This window comes from Nuphar pumila, chromosome 15 (assembly GCF_984573655.1).
Source record: "Nuphar pumila chromosome 15, dmNupPumi1.hap1.1, whole genome shotgun sequence".
Taxonomy (NCBI): domain Eukaryota; kingdom Viridiplantae; phylum Streptophyta; class Magnoliopsida; order Nymphaeales; family Nymphaeaceae; genus Nuphar; species Nuphar pumila.
In genome coordinates, this window is record NC_143263.1 from 20,173,451 (window position 1) to 20,188,693 (window position 15,243).

The 15,243-nt window shown below is 37.0% G+C and overlaps 1 protein-coding gene across 2 annotated transcripts in view; it reads left to right on the forward strand.

Annotated features, from left to right (window-relative positions):
* The window catches only part of FTSHI1 (FtsH extracellular protease family), a 60,108-nt gene that overhangs the window by 12,698 nt on the left and 32,167 nt on the right, over positions 1-15,243 (forward strand). For both annotated transcript variants that reach the window (XM_089990062.1, XM_089990061.1), the window contains exons 6-8: positions 50-115; positions 11,308-11,403; positions 11,496-11,624. In XM_089990062.1, the coding sequence (XP_089846188.1) occupies positions 50-115; positions 11,308-11,403; positions 11,496-11,624 (291 nt within the window). The remainder of the gene's footprint in view (positions 1-49; positions 116-11,307; positions 11,404-11,495; positions 11,625-15,243) is intronic.

The following is a 15,243-nucleotide window of genomic DNA, read 5'->3' on the forward strand; positions in this document are numbered from 1 at the left end:
TTTGTGTTTACAAGGAATTTTGATACACTTGTGTCTTGTACTTTATTAGGGTTCAACTGGAGTCACCTTCAATGATGTGGCTGGGATTGATGAAGCAGTGGAGGAATTGCAAGAAGTAAAATGTGAAACTTGTATTACTAATGTTTATTTCTTATTTTCCAATTCTTATGGTAGGCTTGCTATTTTACCTAGTATAAGTTGTGTGCACAAAGTACTTTAATGTGGTGTTGGTTTTATGGTTCACTATGATGCAAGTTGAGGGACATAGATACTGTTCTCTTTTATATGATCATGTGTAGCATTCTAGGAACTTAACCATAAAATCTGTGTTCTTTTTTGGTGTCTGAATGATGTGCCTTGTCAGTACAGATTAAGAGATCTCAGATTTTGAGCATTTATATGGTGCTAAGAATACATTAATGGTTTCAGAGGACTTTATGATAGCTTGGAATTTGCATAGCTGTTATTCGTATAATGTTATAAATAAATCTGCACTGTTTATTAATAAACTTCTGGACAGTTTTCAAATTGGAGACAAGATTATCAAAGTCACAAAAAGATACATGAATGAGAGTGAGAAGCGAGACATTTTAAAGGCTGTAAGAAGTGAGAAGCAGGAAGCGCATTGGAAAGCAACCATAAACCGCAAGAAAATCATAAGTGAACATGTAATTTTTAACAAAAAGAAGCGTAAGCCTATTCAAGACTTATCTTGGCCTGTTCAAGTTTGTTTCAGTGCTCTATTGGCCAGCTTTGAGCTCAACTTGAGCTCGAAGTTGAGTGACAACTAGGCTTAGAATGCTTGAGGTCACTTAGATAAGCTTGAGTTGAGCTTATTTACGAGCTTAAACTTGTTGCTTATGAATACATATTATACATCATCTACTTTTAGAATGTTGGGGAAAAGCAGGGAGCTGTGGGCGCTTCATTTTAGACTAGTTTTGAATTGGAAAACAAGGGAAACTGCATTCACGGTCAAGTAACCCCGATATTGAATTGGAAAACAAGGGAAACTGCATTCACGGTCAAGTAGAAATTCTTGCTGTATCTGATTCTGTGGACCCAACCAATGCCAGCCTTACATCCTTCCCCATCAATTTTTCTAGCAAAACATCATTTGATTTTTTCAACATATTTTTCCTTGGAGCCCCTTTTGCTAGGTCATCTGCACTTTGAGTTCCTTAAGAAAGATGACTTTTAAAGACATAAAAACACAATATTATGTTATTTTAGGCACTTAGTTTTATCATTATTTAACTGTTAACTTATGGAACCTTTTTTTTATCAATTAAAAAAAATTTATTTCAAATTCTAATTATATGTTTCTCCAAGGGTGTGAAGCTTTCAGCATTTCATATAGCGGCTTAGGCATGCTGTCTGTGCAGGTGGTTTCAAGTCGCGTCTTGCAAACTTTGCACATAAGAACCTTTAGTTAACGAAGTGCGATAAGTGCCTCAAGTGGCTGCCTATAAATGCATTGATACTCAGACTATAGACATGAGTTTGTAACTAGGATCCCCATGGGCATTTCCACCTTTAACATAATTGGGAATGATGCAGCACAGACTGTCTCATCATAACCACGTTATCATTTTGTTTTTTCTTTGCATCACTGGTCATTGTGCATGTGCTGCCATTATCATCATTGTCAGTCATCATATTTGTGCATCTCCTGTCATCATGCTCATCAGTATTTACTATCACCATCAATGTTATGAAAGCTTACCATTTCATTGACCATGATGATGCTCTCTCTCTCTCTCTCTATATATATATATATATATGGATGCTTCTATTGTGGTACTGTACTACCATAACTTACCATGGTACACACTTGATTTACATAGATTTAAGTTCCAAAATTAAAACCTTTGGAACATGTTTATCATGTTTTATTTACTACATCCATGCGTTAAAGTTGAGTCAAACATGATGCTTTATACCATTTTTAAACCACTCTTATCTTCATGTATTGTGAGTCGTTGATTTTTCACCATCTCAAAAATAAAATCTTATGGTGTATTAGATTTGACAAACAATTCTAATAGTAAATAAATGATGCTAAACACATCTGAATGGTTAGATAACTTCGATTTAATATTTGGTGGCTAGATCCATACAAACAAGAGTGCACACCACCGTATGATATCATGGTACATAACCACTATATATTTTCCCTACATATATTTGTGTGTCTGTGTGTGCGGTTTAATATTTGTTACTGTTGCCATGAGGTACAGACTGTTAAGAAGACACATTTGGATTGGATCAGATCTTGATCCAATCCATAACACCGCCTAAGGCACGCGCCTCTAGGCGGTGGCATACTTGTAATTACATTCTTTTTTATTATGTATTTTGTAAAATGTACATTTTGAGTATAAATAGAATGATACAAAGGGGGAGAAGACTTCTGCGCCCCTACTTTATCTCTCCTCTCTTCCTCTCTCTCAGGTTTTCCTATTTCCCTCTCTATCTCTCTCTTTTGTTACAGCCCAAATATATCAAAATCTTACATGGTATCAAAGCAAGGTTCGGGCTGAAGACATATCGTGCGGGATCTCTCTCTTGATCGTAAGTTCCTCTCTCCCAAAATCCCTAAACCTCTCTCCTTCTTGCCGTGAATCCCTCTTTCTCCCAAATAACCCTATTTCTCCTCTTCTTCTTCTTTCTTACCGTGAAGATCTCCTTTTACTCCGAAAACACCATCTGTTTTTGTCTCTACTGTGCCCTAATTTCTGCCCTAATTTTCAATCCGCCCCTAATTTTCTCAAATTTTGCCCTAATTTTGCCCTAAATCCCAAATTCGTCTGATTTTATCTTAAATCCCTCTATGACTGCCCTCTCTTCCAGCTTTCTTTCTCAACTTATCTCTCAAAAACTCAATCAAACCAATTATTTGACGTAGAAACGTCAAATCATCCCCTTTATCAAGAGTCATCGGCTTTATGGCCACATTGATGGCTCTCTTCCTGCACCACCTGAGTTCAATGTGACTGATGTGAAGAATGCTGCCGGGGAAGTTGAAAGCACATTAACTGAGCCTAATCCGGATTATGATACATGGACGGCACGTGATCAAGCTCTTGTTGCTTATATTACATCAACCCTTTCAGATGAAGTGCTCGCAGGGATTGATGATGATCTCACTGCAATGGAGTTGTGGCAGGCCTTAGCCACAACATATTCCCAAATTTCTGAAGCCCGATTTCTTCAACTTAAGAGGCAATTTCAAGATTGCAAGCGTGGTACTAGATCAGTTTTGGAGTTTATGACTGAACTGAAGAATATTAGCGATCAACTGGCCATTGTGGGACACCCTATTAACGATAAAGACAAAGTTCAACAAGTCCTAAGTGGGTTGGGATCTGATTTCGATGTCTTCTGTACTGCTTTAGAGGTGTTGCCTTCCCTTCCCTCATTTGAAGATCTCAAGGCAAAACTGCTTCAACATGAAGCCAGCCGATTGCAACGTCAGGACTTATTGCCGCATGGTCAACACAATGTTCTTGTTACAAACACTTATTCTCATCCAGGGAATCGTGCTAGAGGGTTCCATGTGCAACCAGGGACGGGAAGAGGAATCCTTCCTACTCCTCAGGCTACCACACAGGGCAATATCCCACGGAGGATCCCTACTTGTTTTTATTGTAACAAAAAGGGACACGTAAAGTCTGAGTGTTGGCACAATCCGTAGAACAAAGGCAAAGGGGTTCGACGCGATAACACGCAGACGAGTTCACATGTGCCAGGCAACCATATTCCTCCAGATGTGCAACAAATTCTTATGACTGCTATGTCCAAGATCAATTTTAAACAGAATGAGGAAGGAACTTGGTATGTGGACTCTGGTGCAGCAACTCATGTGACTGATAATGCAGGTAAACTTTCTAGTGCTCTCCCTTATTTAGCTCAAGGCTCAGTTGTTACAGGAGATGGATCCCATCATAAGATATCCCACATTGGAAATGCACAAGTGTCTTTGTCTCACTGTTCTTTACCCTTGAAAAATGTTCTAGTTGTTCCAAATATCAAGAAAAATATTATTTCTGTCTCTAAGCTTATTGATGATTCTAATTCCTCTGTTGAATTTACTCCATCTTCTGTTTATGTCAAGGATGCTCGAACCAAGAAGACATTCGCTGAGGGTGTTCGCAAGGGCAACATGTACGTTCTTGAGGAAGCTCCAACAGTGTCTTCGTCAAGTGTCTCTGTTCCGTCTTCTCCTAGTCCTCATCCTGTTGCTTTAACAGAGTATGATAGGTCATTCATTTGGCATGGCCGTTTAGGTCATTGCAGTCATTCTTTTATTCGTGATCTTGTTAAGAATGGGTTCATCCCCAAGTCCAGTCTGAGTCCTGCCAATGAGTCAGACATGTGCTCTAATTGTCATATTTGTAAGAGCCATGCCTTGCCTTTTCAGTTGATAAATAAACGAGCTTCCAAATTATTTGAGACAATATATTCTGATGTTTGGGGACCAGCTCCTCTTTCTTCTTCTTCTGGGAGCAAATATTATGTTGTTTTTATTGATTCTTACTCTCGATACACTTGGATTTATTTTATGAAGCATAAATCCGAAGTGTTTCACTTGTTTACTCAATTTCATGCCTTAGTCCGCAACAAATACTCCTCTAATATTGTGCATTTCCAATGTGATGGTGGGGGAGAATTTATCTCAAAAGAATTTACTGAGTACTTACTAAATCATGGGATCACTAGACAGATTTTCTGTCCACATACACCTCAACAAAATGGCATAGCAGAGAGAAAACACAGACATATAGTTGAATCTGCATTAAGCATGTTACATAATACTGGCATCCCCATGACTCTTTGGACTGAAGCTTTCCATACTGCCGTATATATCATCAATCGTTTGCCATTGTCATTACTTGAAGGAAACTCTCCATATTTCCTTTTACATCATGAACACCCTGATTACAATGTGCTGCGGGTTTTTGGGTGTATTTGTTATGTTCATGTTGATGTCTCTTTACGAAACAAATTTCAGGATAGGGCTATTATGTGCAGATTTATTGGTTATATAGACAGTTATAAAGGGTATAGATGTTACAATCCCAAAACTGGGCGTGTACACATTTCCCGTCATGTTGTTTTTGATGAACTCAGATTCAAGGACTCGACAGACACACTTGTGGAATCCAATGCTGATCCTCAGTCTTATGATCCATGGCTAAGTGCTGAAATCTTATCTCCACAGGGTGATCCACATCAATCTTCGGCTCCAATATGTCATGACACTTCCTTTGCCTCATCCCAAGTTGATTCAGAACCATCCACATGTGATCCTCGACCATCTGGTTATTTTTCAGGGATGACTTATAGTAGAAGGCTTCCCTCTATCCGTGCTTCAGACACAACCGATGTTCTTCCACGCAGATCAGAACGGGTGAGACATGACAGGTGGGTCAGCTATGACAATTTTTCTTTAGATTTTCAGATCTTTATGACAGAGGTGAACAAAAATGAGGAGCCCAAGAGTTATGATCAAGCCTCTCAAGATAGACGTTGGATTGATGCCATGAATGAGGAGATGTCTGCCTTGCATGAATGTCAAACTTGGGCTCTTGTTCCTCGACCAGACGGGAAAAATGTAGTGAGTTCCAACCCGATGGCAGTGTTGATCGATACAAAGCCCGTCTTGTTGCCAGAGGATTCACTCAACAGTATGGTGAGGATTATGATGAAACTTTCAGTCCAGTTGTCAAGATGGGGACAATACGAGTTATTCTTTCAGTGGCAGTGTCACATGGATGGCCTTTATATCAGTTGGATGTGAAGAATGCATTTCTTCATGGCTATTTGAAAGAAGAAGTATATATGGAGCAACCTCCAGGGTATGCATCAAGTGATCCTACTCAATGGGTTTGCAAACTACAGAAGTCATTATATGGGCTCAAACAAGCATCTAGATCATGGTTTGACAGGTTCTCTCTCCATATTCAGCAGGCTGGTTTCACTCGAAGCGCTCTTGATCATTCTTTATTCTTATATCGGTCAGGTGAAACTGTAACTTGGCTTCTCATATATGTGGATGATATAGTACTCACGGGAAACTCTTCCTCTCATATCGCTCATGTTAAAGAGGTCCTACAAGAGGCTTTTAAAATGAAAGATCTTGGCGAGCTACGATACTTCTTGGGGGTTGAACTTGATAGAAAAGATAATGAGATGACTCTCACTCAACATAAGTATGCTCTTGACATATTAAACAAGGCAGGGATGTCGCAGTGCAAACCCATAAATACTCCCAGTGTTCTTAACTCCAAGTTGCGTGCTCTTGATGGAAGTGATGCATATCCTAATCCTCGGTTTTATCGAAGTATTGTTGGCATGTTGCAATACCTCACTTTTACCCGTCCTGACATAGTATATGCAGTGAACCAGGTCTCTCAATTCATGCATGCTCCCACAGAAGAGCATATGGAAGCAGTTAAGCGGATTTTACGCTATCTCAAAGCTACTATTGGAGATGGCCTCGTTTACACAAGGTCCTCAAATGTCTTGGATGGACATCATCTTTATACCTATACTGATGCTGACTGGGGGGGGTGATCCAGATGAGAGACGGTCTGTTTCGGGTTATTGTGTTTTTCTTGACTCCAATCTCGTCTGTTGGAGTAGCAAAAGAAAACGGGCCATTTGCAAGTCAAGCACAGAAGCAGAATATAGAGCCATGGCTGCCGGCACTGCTGAAGTTGCATGGTTACGACACCTCCTTGGAGAACTCTTACTTCCCATTGCCAGCTCCTCCTTCCTTTGTGATAATCAGAGTGCTATTAAAATGGCTTTCAATCCCATCTCTCACAGTCGTACCAAGCACATAGAGATTGATCAACATTTCATTCGTCAAAAGGTTGAAGACGGGGTCATTTCTCCAACATATATTCCTACATCACAACAGGTGGCAGACTTGTTTACTAAAGGACTTACAGGCGAGCACTTCTGGACTTTGAAGAACAAGTTGTGCATGATTCATCCCCATGCCCAACTTGAGGGGGGCTGTTAAGAAGACACATTTGGATTGGATCAGATCTTGATCCAATCCATAACACCGCCTAAGTCACACGCCTCTAGGCGGTGGCATACTTGTAATTACATTCTTTTTTATTATGTATTTTGTAAAATGTACATTTTGAGTATAAATAGAATGATACAAAGGGGGAGAAGACTTCTGCGCCCCTACTTTATCTCTCCTCTCTTCCTCTCTCTCAGGTTTTCCTATTTCCCTCTCTATCTCTCTCTTTTGTTACAGCCCAAATATATCAAAATCTTACACAGACACCTCATTTTTGCCCTTTTTTTCATTTCCTTTTGTTCATAGATTTTTGACAAAACAAAAAATAAAAAGTTAAAAATTAGGTGTTTGTACCTCGTGTACCTGGTGGAGCCATGACAAAATTTAATCCAATATATATATATATATATACACACACACACATACGGTGCTTCTATGGTGGTACCGTATCACCATAACTGCACACTTGATTTATATAGATCTAAGCTCCAAATGCAAAGTCTAACCTTTAGATCATGTTTAACATGTTCTATTTGCTATTTCCATGCATTAAAATTGAATGAAATATGATGTTTTATACCAATTCTAGACCACCCTTGTTTTCATGTATTGTGAGCCATTGATTTTCATGGTTTAAAAAATATGATCTTATGATGTATTAGACATGATAAAACTTTCTAACATAGTAAATAAATCATGCTAAGCACATCTGTACAGTTAGATCTACCATTTGGTGGCTAGATCCATATAAAAAAGAGTGTGTACCACCGTATGGTATCATGGTACGGAACCACCTTATATTTTTCCATATATATATATATATATATACACCACCAAATACACGAAGTTGGTATGAATTGGGAATTACTTCACTTTTTCTGCAAATCCGACCCTGCATATGTGTTCGACTTGGTCCATTTGCCAGGAGTTGACACTTGAATCATGTTTTTTCAACAAAATTTTTTTTTTGAGGCTTGAATATTTACACAAACTTTGGACTGTTGATTTTCAATCCCAAAAAAAGCCTACTCATGTGTTGTACTCGGATGATCCAATATCCAATACCTACAAAATCAAGCATGTAGAACACATCCCGTACAGTCAGATTAAAAAAAACCCCTGAAATGCCAGTTTATATTACAGTTTGTAGGATTCTAATTTAGAAGATTGCACCTCTCTCTCTCTCTATATCTATCTATCTATCTATCTATCTATATATATATATATATATATTAGAATATGCCCTATCTTCACTATCACAACACATATGGTGCACACTTTTACTGTACTGTTGGGAATTTGAATCACTACAGAGCTGCTAAAAAACATTTTCATGGAAGACTGCATGCCTTGAAAAGATTATTCTCTTAGTTTCAGCATTATAACATCGCCCTTATATTCATCGCCATATCCCACAAATTTACAAACTTGTGCCTTTGGTGAAAGTTTGTCACGAAGTGACTCATGCACAAAATATGGTGAGTTGCCTCCCAAGACGTAAGTGGCATGCAATTTATCAAATACACTGCTGTATAAAAATCCTTTGATCACAAACCCCTTCTTATTTTGGATTTTACAATCATTGTCAGAGCAGTCTTTGTGATGTGATGGTGCTTTCTTTCAGACCCACCATTTTGTTGAGAGTTTTTTGAACAAGACAACTCTTACATTAAGTAGTTTGAAAAAGTGACAAACATGTTCTCACTGCCACCATCACTATGAAAACAAATGGTTTTTCATGAAAATTGCATTTCAACATATGCTTTGAACCTTTGGAAAGTAGAGAACACTTGATCTTTATATTTCAAAAAGAAAATCCAAGTGTACCTATTGAAATCATCAACAAAAATTATATAATAGATGGACTTTGAAGGAGACAACTTGGGCAGGCCTCCAAACATCATAGTGGATTAATTCAAAAGAAAATGAGACTCTTTTATTAGATGAATCAGATGGAAGTTCATGACTCTTACGAATTTGACAACTAGAACATAAAAAAGACAAATTCGGAGACTTATTTCGCAAGGGAATTAACCCCGTATTATATAAAATCTCGACAAAATAAGAATTTGAATAGCCTAAATGCTTATGCCACAACTCGGCTTCATTGTTGAGATGATCCACATCAGGCACAAACAATTGAAGAAAGATATCAAGACACTTTTGGGCCTCTTTAATCACATATGGACCTCCACATCCCTTTCCTTGAACGAAGTTCTGCTTTGTGCGAAGTTCCTTTATAGAAATAGACAATGAAGAAAAAGAAGCGTGTGAGTTAGTTTGATCAGCCAACTGAGATACAAAAATCAGGTTACATTGAATATTGAGAACAAGAAAAGTATTTGGGAGATGAAGACAATCAAAATGAGTAGGGACAATGGCAGTGCTTACATGTGTGATAGGATGATGTTTTCCTTCATTAATGACTATCTTATCACTACCATAATAAGGCATAAGATCAGTGAGTTTACTTGAATCTCCCATCACATGCTGTGCTACTCTTGATTCAAGAAACCAACTATTTTGCATTGAAGGTTGTGCACTAGCGGAAGCAGCCCATGCTTGCATGCTTGTTCCAGTAATCCAGGAATTGTTGTGCAGGCCCATTGGTTTGAAAGATGCACTGAGAGTATCTATGTCTTGAATGGACCTGCCTGTGATGATGTAATTGAAGGAGCATAAGAAGATACATAGCTAGTATTATATGCTCTAGGTCATGGCCCTCTTGGAGGAGTAAGAGTGGGAGCAGAAGCACAAAATCAAGCAGGATAAAGCATTGTGGGAAGTCGGTATGTCAAAACATATCACCAAAAGCAATCAAAACTAGTGTAACCTCATTTCCCACACATCTGACAAGTAATATTTGGGGGACCACTACTTGAGCCATGACCAGGTGTAAGAAGGGGGGCCAACACCTCTATCAAGTCCTGACCCTGTAGATCTTGTGTAGTCATTGGATTCATGTTTACTATTCGCTGCAACCATAACTTCATGTTGGGGCTGTTGTTGATCACTCTTTTTGAAAGAAAGATTGGACATAGATTCAAACTCAAGTAGCATAGATGGAAGCTCATCAAAAGTTGGTCTAGGAATGCGTCCCATGTACTTGGCCACAAATGTTTTGTATTCAGCTCTAGGCCTCTTAACAGTCTGAGTACATATATCTTCATCCGAAATGGGACTTCCTATGCCGGAAAACTGATCATTCACATACTTGACCTTATTCAAGAACTCTAGCACACTTGAATTACCTCTTGTTAAGGCCCCAAATTCAGACTTGAGATGGCATACCAGATCTGATTCAGAGATAAGGGGATGGTAAAAAACGGATTTTGGCAACAAGAAGTATTTAAAAGGAAGAAGATTTAATGATGGAAGAAGAAAAGATATAGGAGAAAAGGCAGGGACATAGCCTATATCTGATGGGGCTTACCTGTGTCCCGCTTTGATACATTGCGAGAACTGCTGCCTCGGTTTCTGTGCCCTGCAATCACAAGAAGACAATAAGAGAAAAAGGAAAAGATGAAGATGGGTGAGAAAAGGAGTCATACCCTGTCTGTGGGTCAACCTCTATATATTAATAAAAGGGCTGTATTTACAGAAAAGCCCCTGTACTCTCATAATATGACTTTTAACACATAATATACAAAGGACAGGAATACCCTTGCTGTACACAGCAAATACAATACATAATCCATAACTCTTAACACTGACAAACCTCTTTTCTGTGGCTGGCAAGATGGTGGGTCTGGGCCCCTCTCAGCGACATGGTACCAGCCCCTTGGAATCTGGACAAGCTGATCCTTAATGGTGCCAAAGACATTATATAGTACAATAGGCATGGTGCACTCAAAATAAGGATGGATGTAATCCCCCTTTTTTTGTTCATTTTGCGGTCTGTTATCAATATATTTAGTCTCTTTTAAGAAAATGAAAGAAAAAATGCCCTTTTAATAAAAGTCAATCCATTGAGTAGATTGGCGATGGCGAATTTACAATAAGCATTCATTTTTTGTCATTATATTGATGTCAATACAGGAATTTTCACATTCTTTTTATACCTTATGTACTTTATGTCATTTTTCTTACAGAAGATTAAGTGAACCTCTTGTCACATTCTGTCTCTCTTTTCTTGGAACTGTGCACTTGTTTTTTTTTTCTGTAGCATATGGATTCATTGGCATTTTTAAATCCGCTGCTGCTGGTGATGTAATTGTTGCTAGAGTGATTTCTAACATTTGAAGATCTAACTCCTTTTTGTTTAGTTGGTGAGATACTTGAAGAATCCTGAATTATTTGATAAAATGGGCATAAAGCCTCCTCATGGTGTCCTCCTACAGGGGCCTCCAGGATGTGGCAAGGTCAGTTTCTGCATTACTTTTGCTTGCTGCACATCCAAACTGCTGAAATTTATACAGCCATGGATGAGGGTGTTACTCTTTTTCTTTGCCAGACTTTAGTGGCGAAAGCGATAGCTGGAGAAGCTGGTGTGCCTTTTTACCAAATGGCTGGGTCAGAATTTGTTGAAGTTCTTGTTGGTGTTGGTTCTGCTCGTATACGTGATCTTTTTAAACGAGCTAAGGTGAGTGGACTTAATGCTTTTAATTATCATTTATATGACAATTGTACTTCTATCTCATTGTTATTAGTTATAACTTAAATTTTTTTTTACAGTTCTTTAAGCAAAAAAAGGGTTCATTCTTGTCTGATTGGTTTTGTGATATAAGTTGCTTTCTTATAAAGCAGTGGCTCAAGCAGGCTGGCATTAGGCATCAATGTATCAGTTCAATTCTTGTGAATGTGTCCATCTTCCATATAGAGTCAAGTTGGTTCCTGGTAATTCTTTTTGTTATCTTATGATAAAAGGGAACAATGCTTTCAGGTTCGGCTATAATCTTTGTGGAGGCTGTATATATCCACCTCATATGGGTCTGTGAGACTCTTCAGGTTGAAGAAAACCTTAATTATAAAGTAGTGAGGGTCATAAGAAAGATGACTGTATTCACCTCTGCATCACTGGGTGGCCTCAATTAGCCCTGGGTATTAGTTCAGACATGATATGGCAAGACCCCTGGGCACACCACAACACTATGGAGGGGGTAAACCATGTAATAGACAGTCAACACAATGCAAAGACTTCATGTGTTTTTTTTTCTACACTTTTTGATGATCATATGTCTTCATTTTATTCATGGTCGGATTTTTGTTTTCATCATTTTGTCCTTGGCATGGCTTTGTTTCTTGTTTTAATGATCTTGGGCCTTGATTTGAGTTTAGCGAACTCAATTTGGTTGTTATATGTTATATGTTATATTATATATATATATATATATATATATAAATATAATGCTTGCAGAATTATCTAAAAATTTAATCTACCTATGTATGTCAATATGCCTTCTTTTAATGTATAAATTTTCTCTGACCTGTTGTATCTACATACCATATTATCATCTATGGGTCATAGACTAGGTGAGGAAGTTATTATTAACTGTGTGAAAAGGTAAACTATTTAATCAGCCACATATTTTTATCACTTTTTTTGCCTATTAAACAAAAATCCATTTTGGATCAATTGAAATTTTGCAGTCTACTGTATTTGCCAAAAGAGTGCACATCTTTGATAGTTGAGCTTGTGATTTGGCTATTGTGATTATAAAACCTTCTTTGTGGGCAATAATTATTCCTTTGGCCCACTCTGCTTTGATCCAGAGTGCTTGTTAAAGATTATATATGAAAAATGTTAGCTATTCTGTCAGTAGAGACCTAAGAGTAAAGACTGACATTATGGTGACTTATATCCAGGATGATGAAGAATGGTAGCTACGTCCTCTAGATGATCTATCCTCATCTTTGAATTATCAAAATTTCATATTTCATAATGCCATTAACTATTGTTTTCCAAATATATTCTTGCTATTGTTCTTCTCCTGTTATTGTTGCTTTTGTTCTTCTCCTTGCCTACATGTCAGAATTGGATGGTCCAAGTGATGATTCCCTCTAAGAAAGACATGTAGATTACAGCTGTAAGGTTAGTTTAATGAAAAACAACCAAAAAATAAATTTTTTAAAAAAGAGGCATTTGTACCAGTCACCTATATCGTTCAAGGTTTTTTCTTGGTGAGGGTTTTTCTAGGAGAGATTTTCAAAAGTTATTTTTTTCTATGAAAAATCTCAAGGGTTTAAAAATATTGACAAAAATATAATAATAAGAAAAAAATAAGAACATAAGTTTTGCATGAATTCTTGCAAAAATACAAAGAAACAAATTTAAAAGGTTTTAAAATATAAAAGAAACAAAAAATTGGAAATGTATTCTTAAACTATAAAAATGTATTTTCCCAAAAGTATTGTGATATTATCATAATATTGCGATATTTTGGTTATTGGTGATATTTTGAAAATATCATGATATATTTTGGCTGACTTGATATCGCTGATATTATTGCGATATTTTCAAAATATCGGCGATATTTTTGATGTCGTTTTTTTCATGTAAACGACCATAGCAAATATATATATATATATATATATATATATATATATATATATATATATATATATATATATATATATAAAGTTGTAATGAAATATGAAGAACACAACCAAGTGCCTCTTATGAGCAAGTACAACACACACAAATGGAGACTACTTATGGGTCAAGATACAATCACAAACACAATGCTACTTATGGGCAAAAGAGAAAGCATACAAAATATATAGACTTTATTGAGAGAGTGCTTGAGAACAAGCATAAAAAATAACAGGAGATTCATCCCTTTTTTGTACACAAAAGGGACCACCAATAGCCATTGGGAGTGCTCCCAATGGCTAGAAATATAATCGTTGGGAGCACTACCAACAACTCTATTTTAAGGACATTATAAGGTCTATAATGCCCTTGATAAAAGACATAAAATACATAAAAAATAGAAAACCCTAAAGTGCCCTTAATGAACACAACTAATTACATAAAATGAAAAGACTAAAATACCACTAATGGGTATTACCTATTATATTAACATATATATACATACATATATATATATATATATATATATATGTACTTTAACACTCTTCCTCAAACCTACGGTGTAATCACTGAAAGTTTGTCAAGCAAAAAGTGAAACTGGGGAGAGGGAAGAACTTTCGTAAAGAAGTCAGCCAACTGAAATTTCAATGCTACATATGGCATGATGATGGTCTTTTTCGTATACTCTTCACGAACATATTGGCAATCCATCTTAATATGTTTTGTGCGTTCATGAAACGTGTGAATGCCAACTATGTAGATGACACTTTTATTATCACAACATAACCTTCAGGGCGATTGCACATGCACCCCCATGTCTTTCAATAATCTTCTCAACCACACAATTTCAGATGTTGTGGTAGCCATGACCTGATAATCAATTCCAGTTGACAATAATGATACCAGACCCCATGTCTTTCAATAATCTTCTCAACCACACAATTTCAGATGTTGTGGTAGCCATGACCTGATAATCAATTTCAGTTGACAATAATGATACCAGCAAGTCACCTAAAAAGACACATAAACTTATAATTAAGCATCTATCATTAGGATCTCCTCCCTAATCAGATTCAGTATAAGAAATTAATTCGAGTGAGGAGGATGAAGACAAAATCTCTTTAGAAACAATTTTTTTTAAATATTTTATGATACACATAACGTCACTTATGTGCTATATGGACGATATGTGAGATATCAGGTTTGGTGATGGTCAAATATGTGAGAGCCCCAATCATTTGACGGTAAGGTGTAGGATCGTCCAAAGGTGTGTCATCATCTATCTTCATTTTTGCATTTATCACTTCAGGAGTGTCTACCCTTTTATCATCTGTAATTTCAGACCTAACTATGATGTCAGAGACAAACTTGGATTGAGTTAGAAAATAGCCACAAGCAGAATACACAACCTCAATCCCTAAAAAATATTTAAGAAAACCTAAATCAATAATTTCAAAGCTTGTTTTTATTTTAAAACATTCTTAATGAAACTAACTCCTTGTTTGTCTGCCCCTGTGATGATCATGTCGTCAACTTAGAGAAGAAGAATAACAATACTTTCATCATATCTCTTAATAAACATAGCATTGTCAATATAATAAGAAGTAAAGCATAATTTAACCATAACAAAACTAAAACAATCATATCGGTCTTTAGGCGCCTGTTTCGA